Below are 21,021 nucleotides of genomic sequence, written 5' to 3' on the forward strand. Positions count from 1 at the left end.
ACGGTGACTCTACCACCTCCCTGGGCAGCCCATTCCAGTGCTCAGTTACTCTGCCTGTAAAGAGAGCGCATCTAACCTAAACCTCCCCTGGCACAGTGCCCTCTTTAAGACGGTGCCCTCTTGTCCTACCGTCAGTTGCCTGGGACAAGAGACCCATACCCTCCTTGCTGCAACCTTTCAGGTAGTGATATGCATTAATGCGATCCCCTCTCAGTCTTCGCTTCTCCAGAGTGAACAGGCCCAGCTCCCGCAGTCCCTTCTCGTGAAGGAGGCACCCGAGAACCCTCGACACCCCCGCCGGCCGCCCTCCGGCAGCTCCGCGTCCCGCACTTTGCCGACGCTCCCTGGGCCGGGACTCTGCGGCTCCGCGCGGGGCCCGCACGCTCTCGCCGCTCCCTGGGGCGGGGCGGGGCGGGGCGGGGCCGGGCTGCGCGTGCGCGGTGCGTGCGGCGCGGGCGCTGCGGCAGTCGGTGCGGGGCAGTTCCACCCGGGCGCGGCGCGAGGTGAGAGCGGCCGCGGGGGCGCGCGCGGGGCGCGGGGCTGCGCCGGGGCGCGGGTGCGGGTGCGCGCGTTGCGGGCACCACCGGGGCCGAGGGGGGGCGCGGGTGATGGGTGGGGAGAGCCCCCTCCCCTCGGGTGCGCGCCCCGTCCGGGGGGATGGGTGTGTGTGTGTGTGTGTGTGTGCCCGGGGCGGGGGCGGCACGGGGAGAGACCCCCGGGGGCAGCGCCCGCCGGCCCCGCCGCTCCCGCTGTCCTGCCCCGGGGAGCCACCGCTGCCTCGTCCCGTGCCATGCCGGGCAGGGCGGCTCCCGCGGTGCCTCAGCCCCGGCCCGGGACACGGTGGAGGTTCCGTGCCCGCTCCGCCGCCCCGAGCCGCCGGCACTGGGTGTAGGGAGGGCCGGGAGGGCGCCCCGTGCCTGCGTTCCTGCCTTCCTTCCGCCCCACGTGGAGCGGAGGGTCCCGGCGGCGCCTTCCCGCTCGCAGCTGCCCCGGGGCGGCCGCCGCCCGGCTGGGACAGGCGGGAGAAGCGATCTGTCCTCCCCCGGCCCCGGGGCAAGAGCCCGGTCCCGGGCAGCCTTGGGTCGGGACGAGGGTTCATTGTCACAGCCCCGTTCCATTGGAGTTGCTCTTGGCAGTCCAGCTGTGTCAGGCTGGAGCTGATAAATCCAAAGCCAGGAGCAAAGGACCAAACAAATAAATAAATAAATGAAACCAGTGCAAAACTGCTTTGCTCGCATTTTGCTTACTTTTTTTTTTTTTTTTCCCTTAAATCCCTCCTTTCGTGCCAAAAATAATGTTGCAAAATGTATGATACAAACAAACCTACACTGGTTTTCAGATAGACCGGATGACTTAATACGACAGTGCTGCTTCTTGTGGCACAGGCAGTTTTGAAAATTCCTGGAACCGCTGAGATTATGAAACCCTCAAGTTTATTCCCTTGCTAGTGGTTCTAAAGGCTGCCAAGCTGGATCTTTTTTGACATGGTCTTGAGAACATTCCTCCCAAGACATAATCACTCATGTTTTAAAATATTTTTTTTTTAGCTTTGGAAGATTTGTTGTTTGAACCTCAAAGATTGCAAAAGGCTCTCTAAGTAGTCACTTAGAAACATCTCCCTCTTACTTATCCAAGCGATGCACTGTGTCATTTTTGACTAACATCATCACTGACTAAAATACGTTGTATTGATCCATATAACTGTTTGTCAGTAGTGATTAAACTGAAAATATGAAGATTTTCAGGTCCTTTCGGGTGCTACATGGTCTTGCTGAAAATCAGAAACAACACTCAAAACTGAATCTTGATCTTGGGTTCAAGTGCTGAATTTATAGTTCCAGGAGTGAGCAAAAAGCCCGGTGTTTGAGTTGCAAACTGATCAGCTTAGCTCAGGAAGTCTGTCACTGTCCCTGTCAGCCTGTGTCAACCTAAACATATTTTAGAGTGGAACTGCTGTTTAAAATAATCTATTGCCATTAATCCAGAGTCCAAAAGATTGTTCAGGAACCTGCTGGTTTGATTAACAGCAGTTGGGGTTTGTTCAAGCATAGACGTAGTTTCATTATATAGCACAATGCAACCTTTACTCTGTACAGCGTCATTCAAACAAATTGTATGGCAAAATGCACCACCGAATTGCATTTAGAATGGTCCATTGAATTAAGTACAATTGCTGAGAGAAATGGGCAGAAAAACTGTAAGAATGGGAGAGATGTTTTCAGCTGAGGTTTGAAATTAACAGCTTGTTAGTATATTTGCACGGGTAGCATTAGCGTTGTACACCCATTCTAGTATATATGTTAGTGAAAATCAGATGCAAGCTGACATTTTCCCAGGCAAATTTCCAGTTTGTAGGCAATTTTTAATCATAGTAATGATGATAATGATGATGATAATAATATCTCCCCTGAATTGTTGCTCCTTGTCATGTTTGATTCCTAATATAACTTGAATTGAAAGCTAATATACCCTTCCTAAGATGGCTAGAAATATTTATCCTAGACTTTTTTTTAGCTTTCAGGGGAATCGGATTTTTTTTGAAAAACCAGAAAGCTTAGTGTGGTGTTTACTGCGATATTGTGCTCTTTGGGGAAACTTTGAAAGGAGTGTTTTATTTCCTTAAAAAATATACAAGCATATTATTTTTGCATTGAAAGTAGAAGGGAAGCAAACAATTAAAATGCAGTGTTTAATTGATGTTTATTGAAGAAGCAGATAGGTTTATTTAATAACAACATAACTGTTATTTGCAGTTCAACTTAATAAAATAATGCTTGTTGAAAACTGATAGATGGGCGGGTAGCTTGCAGCGTGAGCTGTTATCTGGGGATGGTGTGGGCCAGCTGCAGAGTAGGTTTGCAGGACAAGCTGAGATGATCTGCAACTTTTGAATCCTGCAGGAATTGTAGGTACCAACATGCAAGGAGATGCAGGAAAAAAGGCTGACCACAGCTCTTCACCAAAAATCTTGAGCAAGGGACAGAAGTAGGGTCCTGCAGTTGCACTCAGTGAATCCATTCTTTTGTGGGAATTTGAAGTTGGGGAGTACTGTGGGGTCTGAGTGGTTCAGCACCATGCAGTTGCCATTGCTTGGGCACTGGTGACAGTCCTACACAAAGCAGCATTACCACGTAGAAGCTGCTTGGCCTGGAGAAGGTGGATTAATGGTCTCCAGCCAGGCTGCAGTGGAAAGTTGTCATAGGAACTGGCTTGCTGTTCGACAGGCCTGTGCCTTGTCTCCACTCCTTTAAAAGAACATCTCAGTAACTAATCACCTCAGGATAAGAAATACTCACATGCCATGCAGCACAAACCCGTGAAGAGAGCAGGGCTCTGCCCAAGGGAAACTGAGGACAGCGCTGCACTCAGCAGGGCACAGCCTGGATGATGTACCTCGGGATGAGCTTGCAGTGCCTGCTCTGTGCCAGGTCCTTGCCTCAGGGTGGTCCATGAACACTGGGTGTCCTGATATAAAACAGCTGTGGCTTTTTTAGCAGTGAGAATAATAGGGTAGAAAACTGAACAGAATGTGCCCGGGAGTGGAAGCCTTGCCTCACTCTTCGGGACATGTTTGGGATGAGATGTATCCAAGTCAGCGCATGGGAATTCCTTGCTTATTGTCTGTGCTGCATTTATTTTAAAATTTTATTTATAGTGTCAGCAGCACAAATACAGTTTGAAATGTTATTTGAAATGACCACAATCCAAGTCTTCAAAAATTGGCTTTTCTGTGCTAAAGTGTATGCTATTCTTTATGAGTATCTTTAAAGTGCACATTGATATAAATATTTCCTATTTTAAAGTGTCTGGTTTTTGCTACTAAAGAAATTATTATGTGTGATGATGTGTAGCAATGAGCTGTGTTTTGCTTTCTAGTCATTATGACTCCTTAACTGGAATGATTCCTAAAACCGTGGACTCTGCACTCTACATAGAGAGCGTGTATAACATGAATTTACTTTCTTAACACCAGCGTGGAGTGGCTTTGTAATGATAAGACAGAGAGAATCCAGCACATACAATGAATAGAACTTAATGTACCTTAATGAGTAATTAAAGTAAATAGACCTTAAGCAACATCTGGAAAAAATTGCGTAGGAATTGAAGGTGGCCACTGTAAGCAATTGATGATCTAAACCCACCTACATAAATGTAGTTACTAAGTCTCACACACGTGGTTGCAGGGCTTAAAGGGTGCTGGAGAGACCTGCCTGTATGAAGCCATACTAGGAGAAATACATTTTTTATGGCAGCGTGAGACTGAGGAGGGAGCCTGAGTAATTCAGCCTAAAAACCCACAGCAGTCTGCGTCGAATATTTACTACTACCTGAATGTGTAACAGTGTGTGCACCATATTATAAGGTCAAAAGCGTGTTCACTCTTACTTCCTGCACAGTTGGGTCCCCAAACAGTGAGCAGTGAGTGGCTGTGTGCCAGCTCTCTTAGTCCTGTCACTTTTCCAAGTCTGGTACAGCATGGTAGAGGCTAAACTTGTGGCTTGCTGGTGACCTTAACTTATCATCCTCTGGGCATGAATACCTGCTGTGGGATTTACCAGCACAGACGGCCCTTTTTTGGTGGTTTCATTAATGTTCTGACTAAACTGGGGAGGTTGGAAACCCCACTGTGATCATCTGCATGCTGCCTTCTCGTAACACCTAAGGTAGAAACTGAGTAGGTTCTTACCCTGTGCGTTGTACCGGCTAAAACTGGTTTAAATTCTGCAAAGGTGTGAGCCCGTCAAATGTGGAGAGCAGGAGTCACAGTAATGAGATACCTATAGAAATGATGCTGGGACACGAGCAGCCTGTTGGTTTCTCTTTTGAAACTGAAGGACGCGTGGGCAGATCTTCTGTAGGTGGATGGAAGAAGAAAGGGAGGCCCGAGGAGATGTGATTCTTTTGAGATTTGAAGGTGACTCCAAAGTGAAGTAAGTTAGTAGAGACAGATGTGTGGGAACAATATGGTCTAGTACTGCTCGTGTTGTACCCAGCCTGTAAATAAGAAGATGGTTGTGGTTGCTATAACTACTATTCCGGCTCTTTTCACCATGAGTGATTTATTTAGAAACAAAAGCTCCTTGAAGTCATTATGTGGTCCAAACTTAGCTTAATTTAGTTATAGAGTATTTACAGCTCCCAGCTGCATTTCAGATATTTTCAAAGACTTGCTATTTTGCATATGTGCTTACTACAATATTACCATTTAACCTTGCTTGGCACAATTGGTTCAGAGGAAGGGGTAAACCAGAGATTTCCTGTACCTCTTTCTGCAGGAGGCTCTGAAGTAGAGTGGTTTTCCACTTTTTATTTAAGAGCAGGCCTTTGGATTAGTTGGCTTGGACCCAGGCCTTGCAGTTCTCCCTATTAACATTGGCCTAATAGATAAAACACTTAAGATACATTCTTGCTAGATTTTCAGGAAGCAAATTCTCGCTGAACCCTCCAGGAAGGTACATTTCCCCAAGTGTACATTTCCAGCTGGGGTGGTCCAGCTTTGGCAGTTACGGTGGCCAGATCTGGATTGTAGGACCTTTTGGGTGGGTTGTCCCTCTCTTGTGTGAGCTGCTGCCTTTGCCCTGGCAGCAGCTGCTGCCTGCACTGCTGTGGTAGGAACAGCTGCATCCCAGCTGTGTCTGTGACTTCAGGAGGAAGCATTTAGCTGTTCATGCAGTGTTTGCTGCTGAAATCAGTATTCCTTATCTCCTTTGGAGCTTGGAGCTCCTCTTGGCGTTTGTGTCAAATGTGGTACATTTAGCCTTAGTGTACTGTAAGAGAAACTTTCTAGTTGACTTCTAAAGTAACCTGGAAAGGAAGGTAAATTCAAAAGATGGATGACCAAGGGTTTAGCAGAAAGCATCCAGAGTTCTCTGGACTGGCTGAATTCAGCTAGTGTTTGAGTTGATTCCTCTGGTGGTGACTTGCATATAGGCATGCACGACAATTAATGAGGAACATGAGGTCAAAGAAGAGCATGGAAATGTTCTGCTCTCAGAAACCCAAAGAGGTGCTGAGTGAGATTTATGCCAGTGCTTTGTAGTCGTAACACAGCAATTAACAATAATAACATCTAAGAATAAGTACTAGTGAAGGGCAGGCAGCTCAGGTAATTTTGGAAGTCAATAAATAGAACAGTTGCAATTAAGAATAAATAATCTTTTTATGTTGATTTGTTTGCTTTCTCCATCTCTGAGATACCTTTTTTTTTCCCCAAAGGAAGAGCTGAACATGTTGACGAAGATATTTCAAATGTTTCTCTCTAATCTTTTCAAGTCACCTTTTCAGATATTACAAAGCGATTCCATATCAAGACTGTGCAAAGATTTTTTGGCCTTTGAAGTCCCAGGAGAGGGCTGCAAACTTTGGTCCCGAGTGTCCTGCATAAATCATGTATTTTCTGACAGCATATGCAGTATTCACTGAGAGCTTTTAAGAACAAATGTTCGTAATAGCTGCATAGTTATTTCTTTTTCATTGCTTGTTCAGTTCCACTTTTATAATGTTATTCTCAGTGTGTTCTTTGAGGTTGGGATGAGTTCATTCCCTAAAAAAAATTTCTGGTCAGTTGAACATAAATTACAGGTGCTCTGAGCATCAGTTAGCTTGGGACTGACCCTGGAAACTGCTCTTCCAGATACAGTTCCTGTATCCCATCATTCAATACAAGTGGCTGAGTGGAGCTGGGAAGAGGAATTTCCCATAGGGGCAAGCCAGACTGGTAAATCATCTGTTAGTTCTGCTGTCTGGAAACTGAGGCAGGAGTCAGATTTCATTTTCCGCTTCATGTCCAAGCATCAGTCGGTGCACCAGTGATGTTTTTTAAGGGCAGGTCGGGTGCCTGTTTTGAGTCTTTCAGTTATTTTTGGGGGTGCTGCATTTCCCCATTGCTTTCCTTTGTTAAAAAAAAAAAAAAAAAAAAAAAAGGTAGCCTAAAGGAAAGTACAAACACATGAACCAGGTCCCTCTCAAAGAAGTGGTCAGCAGATCTTTTCCACAGCAAGAACACAGCTGACAGGGCTGAGTAGAGCTCTGCTAGGGAAAAAGGATAGAAATGGGCATTTGTTGCCTAAAGCTATAAGTGATTCAGGTAAGTAGACACAAGCCCCATCTTTTCTATTCTAAAATGCTTACTCTACCTGAAAGTGTCCCTCCTAAGCAGTGACTAGCATACCAGATGATCTTCTGCTAAGTCCTTTTAAGTTAATTATGTGAATTTAGCTTCTAGAAGGCATTAGCTTGCCTGTACCCTTAACCACTTGGTGACTGCAGACATCCTGAGCAGAATGTGTCTCGCCCATGTTCTTGTGTTCATTAGTATCTTCCTTATAGTGGTGTTGAAACAGAATGATTTTATAGAGAGTAAGTATGTTAAAAATGTCATTGCTGGAATTATCAACAGATGCGTGTGATATTTTATGAGCAAATTTTATACAAATTGGAAAGAATTTTACTTGCTGTGATCTGAGATGAAGTATCAATCTATAGCCTTCAATTGTTTGGGGACTTTTTCATTTACCATCAAAGGAAATAATGATTTAGTCTTTCTAAGAGTTCTTAAAAAACACATCTGCAATCTAATGTTGCCTTTTTTTTTTTCATGTGATAATAGATTAGGTAGGTTCTTAACCTCTTGTTTTACATGTATTTTAAGTTCTCTTTCAATATTGTGCTGGCAGTTTTATGAGCCAAGACCAAAAAACTCTGCTTGCTAAACTTGAGCAGTCAGGAGGGAACAGATGATGAAAAGCTAACAGTGTTTTACTCATCTACCACTCACTTTTCTTCACAGACATGTAGTGAATAGATATTAACAAAGACAGTAATAAAACGTACTTTGAGTCCTCATAAATCGATGTGTGGTGCTGGGGTCAAGAACGAATATTGGAAAGGTTAGAACATGTAGAGAACTGTCTTACTGTGTTGTGATACTCAGAGCAAGGCTGGGATTTTTTTCAATTGCTGATTTGAAAGCAATTAGAAGGAGGCATTTCTGTGGCTGCACAGGAGGCTTTGTGTTGGCTGGGCATATGGTCAGCTTTTTTTTCAAGAGGCTACAGTAGGTCAGGTAACATGCTGAAAAAGAAGTCCTTGGTGAGTCAGGGCCACTGTACTAGTCTGCTAGGGACAGGTGTTTTTAAAGGCATCTCAGAACCCAGGGGATTCAATCTATTTGCTCATCCACAGCAAGAAAACAAGATTGCACTGTTGATGCACCTTCAGGTCTACATTGACGAGATTCTTGAGGTTCCCTGAAGAGAGAAGTCGTCCCAGACAGATGGAAGGTTCAGTGTTGGGAACTCTCAACTCTGGCTTTGGAATAACAGGGATGTGCTGATGATGCCTTCTTAGTTAGATATTAATGTTCTCTCACCCTTCAGGGTGACAGTTTTCTTCCAGGTTGCAGCTGATGGAGTAGGTCTGTCACTTCATCGTGTTCCTTCTGAGAACTGCCTATGCTGAGACAAGTGCAGAGACAGCACTATGAGAGTCCTCCTTTGCTCCTGCCAGGGAACAGTCTCCCATTTCAGCAGGATTGATTTAACATTAAAAACCAGGGAACTGAAGGGCCCATGGAAAGATGAGTTTGTTTTGCCCAAATGAACTTAGTGCTTTGTGTTTTGCTTGGACAGGATAGTAAGAAGTTTCCAAAGAAAAGAGATTGATACGGTTGGAAAACGGTTTAATGTAGGCCTTTGGAATCACTTGATAAAGCTGAGACAGTTAGGTTATCAAAGAGGAGCCAGAAAAGTAGTAAGAGCTCAAAACCATCATAGATGTTCAGTTATTTTACTGATTAATGTAGTCACGTAGTTGCCTAATGAAAGCTGTGCAAATTAGCAGTCTTTTGGAAGACCATGGGAATACTGCAGAGAAAGTATTCATAAAAATTAATTTATTGTAGAGTTTCCTATAGTGGTGCCTTGGTACTACACATCTGTCAAGATTAAATGAGATTTGGGGACTGATAACATCTAGGTGGAGACTCTATTGTGCCCTTAGGACAGATTTGTAATTTCGTTTGTAATCAGGCAGACTATAATTACTATATTTGCGTCTGATTAAAAAAACAGGTCAGAAAAGTAATGAATTGTGCTCTTTATGTGGAGGGGAACTTTAAGCTGGAAAAACACTTCAAAACACCTACAGTCTTCATGTTCCCTGATTTTCTTTCTTTATCCTTGCTCTGTTAGTAGGTCTGTGTGTCTTGCTTCTCACTGACAAGGAGCTGCTGTGTGGGACTGCTTGCTGAGAACAGAGTGCAGGAAACGTTTTGAGTACATGCCTTTCTGATCTCCATGATAAGTACCTGTCAGCCTCTGATTTGAGGAGAAAGAGGATTTTTTCCGTTGCTCAGGTGAGGGATACCTGTGGTTGCTGAACTAGGAGGAACATAGAGCCTTGAGAAGTTGTGCTTCTGGGCTTTGTGAGCATTTCAGGGGAGTGTTGAAGCCAGGGTCGATTTCGAGGACCTGAGCGTGGATGCAGAAGGCTCTTGCTGTTCTCACCTGAAAGGCTTCTTGGAAGAGAGATGGATAAGCATTATTAAGGACAAAAGTGGGAAGCCCATAACATTTGTATTAGGCTAGTATTTGTTTGGAAGCCTATATGTTAGGATAGCAGACAGTCAAGATCCTCTTTAGTAAGTGATTTCTGTATTTGCTTTCACAGTGCCCTTTATAGCTGAAGACTATCATTATTTTGTCTTGTTTGTGTTTTGTGAACAAACAGCAAGTTCAAAATTGGCTGAGTTTTGCATAGGAAGTCCATGGCCTTGCTGGACATTATACTGTGTCTGGCTTAGTTCCACAGTCCTCAGCTTATTCTTTTTCTTTTTTTTTTTTTTTTTTTTTTTTTTTTTTTTTTTTTTTTTTTTTTTTTTTTTTTTTTTTTTTTTGAAAGATAGGTTTATTTGCCAATGATTGGTCTCTTATTGGTGGGTAAGGTCTCATATAGAAGAGAAACTAATTTAGTATATGAGCATTTTGTAAGCTTTTCTTAAAAGAAGCTGGGAGGAGAAGGGAATGGTGCTGGAAAAGAAAACTCTTGTCAGGGAAAGAAAAAGTTGTCCCTGGTTTTGACAGAGCAGTTCTCAGAATTACTGGATTCTGTTCAGCTGTTGATCTCAGTGTTTATTTTCAATTCCTTTATTTATGGAGGAGGAGCCAGAGTTCCCCAGTTCTTTACTCAGCAGAGTGTTCCTTGGCAAGTGTTGTGTCCAGAGCCCTGGGATGCAGGCTGAGTAGCCAGTTGGCTATCCTCACTGGGGCTGAGCAGGGACTGCTTTCTGCCAAGGCTGGAGTGAGACGTGAGTTCATGTTTCCAGCCTACAGAGATGGTTCAGATTCTGATACTGCTGTCACATCTGTTTGTGTAGCCCATAAATATGTAGAGAGGGCCCATCCAGCATGCAAGAGGGTTCAAGTGTCTCTAAAAAAAAAAATCCTTATTCTTATTTTTACTTTCAAATATTAGGAAAAAAAAAAAAAAAGCCAGAATGAGGCTTCAGTATCTTTGCTTTTCCTGTAAAATATTAATGAAGCAGGGATGTGATCTTCAGGGTCAAGAGGTTTTTTTACCAGTAAGCACAGTCAGTGAGGAAGGACAATGAAAATGTCCTCCCTCACCTTCAGTGTTCAGAAGATAAAGCGGACTTTTGTCTGTTTGGTTATCCAAGCTGGCACCTTGCGTGCTTTCAGGGTGACTGTGCTGCTGGTTGGAGTTGCACATCTCAAATACTTTGTCGGTTGCTACCGCGCTTCTGGAAAGGCCCGCTAAGTCCGTGTTTGCCTCCTGGAAGCACAGTGGAGTCTAATGAAAAGCGTCATTGTTTTGAAACACCGTGATCTGCTGCCAAAAGAGCTACTGTTGTGTAATCCTTAATAGCAGGTTAGAGTGGCAGTTGCTCCTTAGTTTGAAACTGGTATGTGGAAGGATGGCTTCCCAGTCCTCTCTCTGGGGATTGCACATCTCAGCTTGTTCTCTTGCTTTGATTACTGTAACTCACATGGTATTACTGAGTTGGTAACAGATCTTGGACAGGTTTGAACACCAAGAAGTGAGAAGCTGAAGGGAAAGGAAGAGAAACTGGCAGTTTCCTTTGAGAAGGGGGCTGATGAGTACCGGAGTTATGTTTGTCTGTTCTTGATGGCACATTGTTCGATGTAAAAGAGCAGAGTTGGAATAAAAATAATTTATCTTGACTTTTCCCACTGATTTGCAGAACTCAGTGTGTTCACTTCTGTGCTGACATTTCTGCCTGTCATGCTCTTTACATTAACTTGCAGCTTGGCTGGTACCGCTGTCATGCTTCAGCTTTGCATCAAGGATAGAAGTATTTGTAGGCATCATTCAAACACTGAGTTCCTGTTCTGGTGGGCATTGGCATCAAAGCTTACCATCCAGTTTTCAACTAAAGCAAATACATGGGAACTCTGACAATTTTTTTTTTTTAATAAATATCTTACAAATAATTTCTTTAGCGTGGACTGTATTGCAACAGAGGGATCAAATTCATCTCTATCTACTTTCTAATCTTCCAAGGCCCTGGGCAACTAGAGCAATTGCTTACGGGAAAAGCAGTGTGACTAAAATATTTGACTTATGTTACGTGTTTCTTGCTGGAATTTAAGAGCTGGAAACAAAAAGCAATGAGAACATCCTCTTGGCCAGGTCCATGCTTGCCATTGGCAGGCACTCAGTTGGACAGCAGTTTGGGAACCTCCGTGGCAGAGGTTGCCACAGGCTGCTGAAGACCTTTGCCCAAGGAAGAGAGTTTCCCAGGGCCATCAGTGTGCACAGCTTATGTTGGTGTTGGCTCAGAAGAGCTTTTGTTTATCCGTTCACCTTCTCTCTAGGTGAAGCCACGCTCTAGAGGTTTCTTTCCGATATTACTTGTTCCTCAGCCTTGTACTCTGTGATACACTGATGTGTAAGGTGAGGAGGAGTTGCCTGAGGCACGATACTCAGTTTGCCTGACCTGCTGTATAGCTCAGACTGTTTGACTCTTCTGCATTAGACCTTGACTCTCTGAAAAAGGCTAATTTAAACACCCACCCACACTTCATTTAGAGCCCTCTGATCATGGAAAATGTATTTCAGAAATGTGTTGTTTCATAGCTAACTGTCCTCTCTGTTAATATTTTTGTACTGGTTGATTTATTTAATTCCTAGTCACGGGCTCGTGTTCTGTCATTGCTAGACTGAGAGCCCTCCACAGTCAGGCTGCTTGCCTGTGTGTAATTGCTTCTAGACTATTTTCAAGTCACCTGCAGAGCTGCTCTCTCTAAATTGGCAGTATTCCACTCCAGCCTGACTCTGTCTCTCGTAGCATTATTCCTTTCTCAGTATAATCATCATTGTTCTGAATGGGGACAGCTGGCTGAAGACAGTTTTCCAGCAGTGTTTGTAGCAGTGACAGAGAGGGACATGGAGTCCTGCTTCGTAGTCTTGTACATCCAAGGATCATATTTGACCTGCAGTTGCAGCACTTCTTCGAGGACTCATGTTTACTCTGTGGCATAGCTCTTGCACTGCTGGATCAAGCTTCACGTTCCTTAAGTATGATCCTCCTCCTTATTTTCTAGTGCTGGAACGATATGGGGCACACCAGAGTTAGAGAAGTGGAGAAATAGTTTTCCAAATTCCATTCTAACCATCTATAAAATTGATGATCATTAAATAGTACTGAAAATATTTTGAACAACTAGTGCTTCTTGGAATTCCTGAATGAATAGAACTCCTTGGATAGAAATGGATGGCCACCCAAAAAAACTTCAAATGTATATTTGTGGGTTTTAGTGTGTCTAATGTGCTTGGGTCCTGGAGTACTGCTGGAGCTCTAGGGACTGCACAGCCACTCTGTGGGTATGGTTGTCAGTAGAAGTAGTCTGACTTAAAAAATCCATGTAGAATAAGCAACATATTTGATATGGAGCCATTACTGTAACATCTGGCTTTATGACAGATAAAATTCAGCCCGAAATTAAATCAAATCCTATAATAAACGATGTGAGTAGCATTCTCCTTTCTCGCACATTACCCATTCAGAAATAGCCCATGAGTTACCATTGTCTATCAGTCAGACCATAGTTAAATGAATGTATTACTGGGAATGCTTTACCAATTTCACTAAAAGCACGCTCCTGGAAAAAGCAGCTGTGACGATGTAAGCACTGTGGTGGTGTCCAAGAGTAACTGCTATCCCCTTTCTGCAGGAGGACTCAAAGCCAGTGTTGGAGATTGCAAACTTGGAGCTGGGAAGGTTAGTACAATCCATGGAGCAAAGAGATCAATCTAATGTAATCCAGTGGATCTTCATACACTGCGAGTGGGATCTACTGTAAGCCCAATACACATGTCTGTGGTTGACCTTAACAGGTTCTTAACAGCTGATCTCTACCTCATTAATGCCCTGTAATTGGTATCCAGAATTATCCTGCTTAAAGCCAACCTCAAGTATTAATTATCATGAGCTGAGAGTATGCTTTGAAGTGTCTCTTGGAAGCAATTTAATATTCTAATAGAAAGAATGTGTTTTGTCCTTCCTACCATCATGGGCCTGAAGCCTTGCTGTCAGGGAAGTGATTACCCAGAAGTGAAAGATCTTCAAGTGAAGAACTTAACTTGAAGCACAAGGAGGGAAAAAAAATGGTCAGATTTCTGGTTTAGGCTGTTTACAAGCTTCATTGCTTATGTCTCGAGTCATGGACACAGTAATTTTCCAAAAGCATCACTAATTGAAAACACCTTTTGGAACCAGTTTACCTTTGGCTATTAAGCAGAAGTGTTGGCAGTAAAAGACAAGAGGGGTGTCAGTTGTCATCCCGGGGCTGTGGGGGAGAGGGAAGGAGCTCTGCAAACTAACAGAGCTGGTGTGTAAGGCTGCAATTCAGGATAAAATTGGAGCGTCATTTGGCATCCATGCGATCCCCGCAGCTTGGAGCCAGTCAGGAGCCTGCTGCTTTGTGGCTTTTGTCACGTATAAGTGCAGGCTGACCTCTCTCTGTCTGCCAGTTGATGCTAAGTATTGAAATTTGAATTCATGTAAAAGTATACTGTGCTAGGAGTGTACTGTGTCTGTCTGTGATTCATCCTGACAGCACTAGGAACTCAGGCTAATTTTTAGCACAAGGACTGAGGAATTAGGGCTTCTGCATTTGATTCCCACTTGCTCTGTGTTATTACCTTCTCTGTGCCTCTTTATCCTTAGCTGACAAAATGGGGACAGCACTTTTGCTGCCCTTACATGTATTATATGAGCGAGTGTTTGTGAAGTGTGTGGGATCACAGGCATAAGAACGGCACTTCTGGTGAGGGCAGGAGCCTGCCCAGCCCCTGCTCACACGGTGGCAGTGAGAGATGCTGTTGAGGTGGATGACTCAGTCCTGGCCACTTTCTGCTGTCCATCCCCAGATGTCAGGTGCTCCACAGGATCAGAGGGTGTGATGCTAACCTGAGTGGATTTCACCTCCTCCAGTTTTAGCTGTCCCATATGTCTAACCTAAACGAGGTGCAAGCTACTTCTGCCCTCAGTGGAGGGAGTGGGCTGCTCCTGGTGAGTGAGTCACTTGCTTTTCTTAACCATGCTTACATGGACAGTGCTCTCAGCTGCAGAAAAGATCACTTTCCCCCTCCCCTGCCCTATTTGTGGGGCCATGGCATGACCTGGACCAGGAATTTGAGATGAGTCTTGAACAAGCCGACCCTAATCCTGCTCCCTTTGCGTTTGCCCATCCTCAGGATTTTAGGATGGTTTGCTCGTCCCTTGCTGAGAGCCCACAAAGCTCTTTGAGATGAAGCAGTGTTGCAGCGGGGAGCCAGGAAGAACTGCTCTAGGCTTGGCAAGGGCACCACCAGACTTGTCTGTACACCCACAGCCTCCGACTAGACACAAAGCTTTTAAGTAGCTAATGTCAGATGTGATGATTTTCTCTCTTCACCTTCCACCGTGCACGTACATGTGCGGGTTGTGCTGCCAAGGTATTAATGATTCTTGAAGCAGAACGTGTGAGAAGAGGCAGGTGTGGTGCACGGTGAATCAATGTGAGTACGCTACAGCCTTGGGATTGGTTACTGATGCCTTTGTTTTCTGCTATGTAAGCTCTCAGAGATTACCCTGGAAAAAGTGGGATTGTCACCACTCTTTTGTTCATCTCTACATTTTAGTGTGCATGCCTCTGATTTGGCATTGCATCATCAAAGTGTCAAGATGAACTCAGAAAAAAATAGAGGCGGTGCATTTAACCTGAACATGTCAAATATTATCAGGTGCAGAAATCTCTGTTTTTTGGCCAAGAAATGTAAGAAAAGTAATAGTAAAACTTGAAGGAAAATGCTTCTGAATGTGTTATTTGTATGAGTACTTGAAAAAAATACAGTATGGATAATACTTGAAGTCAGCCAAAACTGGACAAAATAATCACGTGGACTTAATTCAAAATATATGCTAAAAATCCCCTGCTCTTTCAGACCAAAGCATATGTACTGGAGAGCAGCTCTGTATAAAAGCTTTGCATCTGAGATTTTAAATAGCTTTTCAAAAGGAACCCTGTACCATAAATGCTATCAGATGCTTAATTAAGACAACATGAGCAAGGAGCATGTATGCAGTAAATTATGGGGAGGTGTTCTGACATGCTTTATCTATGTAAAGATTTCTATTTTTATGTGAAGCTATTTAGAGATTATTGATTTCAAAATAGATTTGTAACTAAAGAAAGATGCATCATATTTCAGTTGCTTGGAGTTGAAAATCTTGCCTGGCTGGCTGCCTGCTCTCTTAGATGTTTATTCCAATGGCTTACAAGTGTATGGAGTGATTCTGTCCTTCTTATTTTTCTCTCTCTATTTGGAAGAAGGAATTTGTATTCAGGGGCCAGGTCCCGTGTCTTTTACCCATGCAGGTAGGCTGATTTTTATGCCTTTGAAGCACAGAACAATTTCATTGAAGCCCACGAGGCTTTTTGTGCCAGTAAGACTTTTGGGTGGGGAAGATCCTATGCAGTATCTTTTGTCAGTTGTTACTGTTTTGTTTCAGAGGGTTAAGCTGTTGTCGCAGTGTCAGCGCAACCTGCCAAGCTGTAAGTGTGCCTTTGAGTACGTGTAATAGAAAACTTCAGCACAAGATTTTTTTTTATTTAATGCTGTGTGAACATTAAAAGGAAGATTTTAATAAATCAGGGCAAAGCCTGAAGGTGGAGATAATACCTTTTATTAGAGCAACCTACAGAATTTGAAAACTTATGCAAGCTTGTGTACCCAAGAGCTTGCCTGTTTTTTCCAGCCATACCAGTTGGTCTAATAAAAGACATTGCCTCTGTCTACAAACCTTGTCCTGCCTGTGAACTCTGTGCATTACAGCTACAGCAAAACACTGGTGGATCATTAAAATAATTCAGGCCATCCTTGCTTAATTATGGAAATTTTTGTGGTTTCCTCAAGTCTAAGCTTTTTGAATCCCAGCACACACAAAATGATGTCTGGTTTCTTCTGCTGTAAAGTATGGTTTCATCACATAGGAGCTCAAACTGCTTCACTGATTCCTCATTTTAGAAAGGATATTATAAAGGTAGCCTGCTAAAATTCTTCTGCCATCTGGATTTTAGGGTAGAAGATGAAATGAGAAGAAGAGGCTGGCAGAATGGAAAGCCTCTGGCTTTGGCTGTGGGTGTAAAACTTTGAATCTTGCTATGTGTCTGGCTGGGTAAGCACAGTGGTGTAGCCCGTCTAAATGGCAGGAAGCTTGGATGTGGACTTGTTTCAGATGGAACACCTAGACCCAGACCTGTCTAAGAGTCCTAAGACCAACTGTGCAACAGTTTTTTCAGAGCTATTTAACATACCCTTTAGAGGCCTTAAATGTATATATGTGTCTTGGATCTGGATTTGTAGTTCTAGGCTACTAGCTTTAAAATAGACTAAGGTGTTGATGATCTGGACCATCTTGAAATGTCCATGGGTTAGGTGGACACAGCCTGAGAGGACACATCCTCTTCTGCATTTTGCAGTCCTGGAGTCTTACCAGATCCCTCACTCTGCTGCATGTCTCACCTGCAGACCTGGAGTCTGTCACCCTTGCAGGGACACTGCTCCTTTCCCAGGGACTGCAGCCCTTGCTGCCCCTGAGGAGCCTTGCTGCAGGCAGTGCCCTGCCTTCGAAGTGGAATGGGAACAGGTTGATGCTTGAGGGCTGTTTAGTTCTGTGCCCTGTGCTGCCTTCCATCTGCCTTTGGGCACGGCTTAAATAGCTGGTAATTATTGTAAGCCCTTGGTGGCTGGTGCTGGGGCTATTTTAGAAGCTGATTCTCCCTGCATGCCCTGTTGTGGAAGTTGCGGCTGGCTGGAATGGCCCATCGCCCTCTCGCTGTGGTGACCTCCTCTCCTGGGTGTGTTGTGGGGAATTCAGGGGGAGAGCTCTCAGCAATGGCATGCAGTCCCATGGGCTGCCTGCCAGGGCCTAAATTTGGTGACCTTTAGGATATGGCAGAAGATGCATTTGTAAACCTTGGTTATAGTAACTGGGAGACAAGCAGAGAATGCTGGAGGAGGAGGAACATATTTTTTACGCACAAGCTGTTTGCCATCTCTTTGATTTTTGTGACCGGCAACTACCAGGTAAATAGACAAAGAAATGCTGTGACAATTGCAACTGTTACTCTTTAATAAAATTCAAAACGAAAAAATTATACAGATTTCCTTGAGGAGAGTGAGCATGCATGTGACACTGAAAGCACCGTGACTTCTAGCGCTAGTTTGGACACTTGCTCTGCTCTCTACTTTGCTGAAATGATCTGGTTTCCCTTTTGTAAAATGAGCGCAGTCACATTTTAAGTGTCCAGAAGTGGTTGCTGTATCATTACCCATGTAGCTTGTGGGTGGTTGTGTTTCTTCTAAGAAAGAGCAAACAAGCCAAGGCCTGCAGTCCAGCAGTTGTGTGGGTTACACAAGAATGTGGTTTCATGTTATACCTAATTTGGTATCAGAGTGGGATGCACCTCCCACCCCATTCCCTGCACCGGCTCTAATGATAGCGTTGTTGAGCTGGGTTCAGCTGACCAGTGGAGAACTACCCAGGTTTTGCTCGCCTTTGGTTGGTTGGTTTTGATGGGTGAGGGCTCGGACTGGTGAGCTGAACTGATTCATAGTGGGGCTGTTTCATCACCCCACCCGGTGCCAGGGAATGCAGTGGGACGTGGGTCTGGCTGGAGGAGCAGGTGAGCAGGATCACCCCATTGTGCTAATAACAAAACTGGGAGAGGTACCCCTGCTTCGTCACTGCAGGGCCTTCCTGATGAGGACTGTTGGTTGTTTGGTTGTGACAACCAGTACTTGAGAAGGGGTGCTGATGTTTGTGAAGATCTGCTGGCAAATATTTGCATCGCTCATGTTACAGGTTTGCTCTGTCTGAATGTGTCTGACCTACAGAGGACAAAGGATCATCTTTCTACTTTCCTTCCAATTGTTTCTGCTAATATAGCATCAGTTTGAAACTTTGTCTTTGCTTAGAGATCAAATGGCCAGGGACAAGGCTCTTTAGTTTTACTCTGTGGTAAAAGTGGCAAGGTCAGTCCCAGTGGGATTTGTAGGGTTTACCCTGCTGAGTTTATCTTGTGTATGAAGGGTAGGTTTTCCATAAGCTACATCTAATGTATACTGGTAACTTTAGGGTGAAAAATTACCCCTTTTCAACAATGAAAACAAGGTGTCTGTTTCTAAATGCATTTTCACCACAATGGGTAGGAATGTCTTTGCAGTTCCAACCATGTGAAAAACCCTTCCCAGATCTCTGTTTTAACAACTCAAAGAACAGCATCTTACTTGACCTGCAAACTCAGATCATTCCACTGGGTACTTTGCAAGACTTCCTGAGTGGTGTGGCATCTCTTCATACCAGGAAACAGACAACCTTCTGGTGAAACAGACCTTGAACTTAAGCAAGCTTTTCTGCCTCTTTCAGAAATAAATAAGCATTTGAAGATGACAACCTCATGGAGCGACCGACTCCAGAATGCAGCAGATCTCCCTGCAAACATGGATGGGCATGCTCTGAAAAAGTACCGTCGGGAAGCCTATCACCGGTAAGTCATCTGTGTAACTCCAAAACTAAGCATAAACCCCACATTTCTTGGTCTTTTTGCTTGTTGGTAAAACAGAAAGGTTATTCCCACCTTCCTTGCAGAAGTGTTGGTAGAGGAGAGCTTAGAAGATGGAACAATATTGGCCTGCAGGAATTTGCAAACAATCGAGTCGATATACATCTATTAGAGCATGTGAAAATATGCTTTCTTAATGCAGTGGTAGTTAGATTTGGGGATAGAAGCTTTTAAGTCAATTAATACTCAGTGACTGAAGTTTTATACTAATTATTGGAGTGCACACTGGGAGAGCAGAGCCTTAGACACTGGAATGCACAGAAACAAATAAGAAAGACATCAAAATCAGAAGTTGTTTGAGAATTACAGCTAGTATGATTAACTGTGTGGCCACAGGAGCATCTAGGAGCACTAGGCAAAATCTTGGCCTTCTCTTTGGTGGTGGGTGTACCTAAAACCATCTTTACTGTAAAACAATTACAGTAAATAAAGAAGATAGAGTACAGAATAACAGGAATGTTATCACTTTATGGTTTGGGAATCACAGTGCAGACATTAGATTGTTTTGACAGCATCACATTGGTTGGTTGAGGCAAGAATTTAGTCTTAGCACTCAGGGTTCCAAGCATAGACCATAAAAGATGGGTGAAGTCTCTATCCTTATCAGATGTCTGGACTGTTACAGAGTTAAAAACAGCAGCATCTAGTAATTGTCAGTATTCTGTTTGTGGGAGGTGTATCTTCAAAGTTTAGCTTTGTTAATTTGAGAAGTCATGCAGTGTGATGATCAGAGGATATTCAACAGGAGCTGGGGAGATGTATATCTGAAGTAGAAACAGAAGAAGAAGTCAAGTTTTTCAACCTCATGCTTAAATGCCACGTTCTGTTTGTGATTCACATTGGTGGTATTTCTGAGGAAGTGTTTTGAAAGTGTTAGATATCTTTTGATTCTCCAAATGGAATCTAATTTGAGAAAAACGCCTTGGTGCATCATATGATCTCCAGGTTGTGCAAGTTGCAATGTCTGGTGCTAAGTAATGGATCTTGTGAAGCGTTTCCAAAGCTTTCCCATTTCCAGGGAATATGTTTGGGCAACATGTCTTAAGTGGTGGCATTATTTGAATCTCTCTGTCAGCTGGTTTGTCAGATATGGAAACGTTTAATGGATGTAACTATATATAGCATGTAAGAAGAGAGGGATTTTATACCATTCCCTGGCAAAAAGTCTTCGCCTTCTTGCAGTCATTGCCAGGTTTACCTTTGTGCCATAATTTTACTTACAACTTAAGCTGTGTTGCTCCTGATTCAGACTGATGGAAATGAAGTCAGAGTAATGCCTATAATTTTTTTCTAAATATTTTCTTACCATTTGTTATGGTTAGGTGCTGACAGTCTTTTAAGTGTTGTACAAGATCTAAAGGAAGCAGTACTTGTCTTTAAGAGCTCCCACATTCAAGTCCTCATCATGTTTACCCTTACTCATGTAAGAAATCTTTACTTCCAGAAAGAATTTCCTTATGGAAGATGAGAGTGCACTCAAATAAAGAAGGGTTTCCCACTAGGAACTGGGATCTGGTAGTACAAAATTAGTCTATGGTAAAGTTTAAGTACACCTTTTTAGAATCTAGAAATGTCTTACTCAAGACATACTGAGCAGAAATGTTGCTAGCAGTTCAGATTTTCATGGAAAGCACAAGGTTGGAAATATATTAAGGGGAGGCACATTTTTGATTTGGAATTACTATCCTCTTTCAAAGAGAGAGAGAGAGGGAGAGGGAGGGAATGGGAGAGAATGAGAGAACCTGATGCCAAGACTGTAGTATAAATCTGTGCTATTATTGGCTTTGGTGTACCAGTTTCATGGGAGTTATTTTGATAATCCAGTATTGTAAGAATCTGAAACAACCTCATTCCAGAGGCAGTGTTGTCA

At 43.6% G+C, this 21,021-nt stretch overlaps 1 protein-coding gene across 1 annotated transcript in view; it reads left to right on the plus strand.

Moving 5' to 3' along the window:
- The first annotated feature begins 435 nt into the window (after nucleotides 1–435).
- NT5C2 (5'-nucleotidase, cytosolic II) overlaps nucleotides 436–21,021 on the plus strand; it is a 59,310-nt gene continuing 38,724 nt past the window's right edge. The window contains exons 1-2 of the mRNA XM_027900830.1: nucleotides 436–503; nucleotides 18,956–19,076. Of these exons, the coding sequence (XP_027756631.1) occupies nucleotides 18,976–19,076 (101 nt within the window). The 5' untranslated portion in view covers nucleotides 436–503; nucleotides 18,956–18,975. The remainder of the gene's footprint in view (nucleotides 504–18,955; nucleotides 19,077–21,021) is intronic.

Source organism: Empidonax traillii, unplaced genomic scaffold (genome assembly GCF_003031625.1).
Source record: "Empidonax traillii isolate 1590-97213 ecotype Southwest subspecies unplaced genomic scaffold, ASM303162v1 scaffold752:size306384, whole genome shotgun sequence".
NCBI lineage: Eukaryota > Metazoa > Chordata > Aves > Passeriformes > Tyrannidae > Empidonax > Empidonax traillii.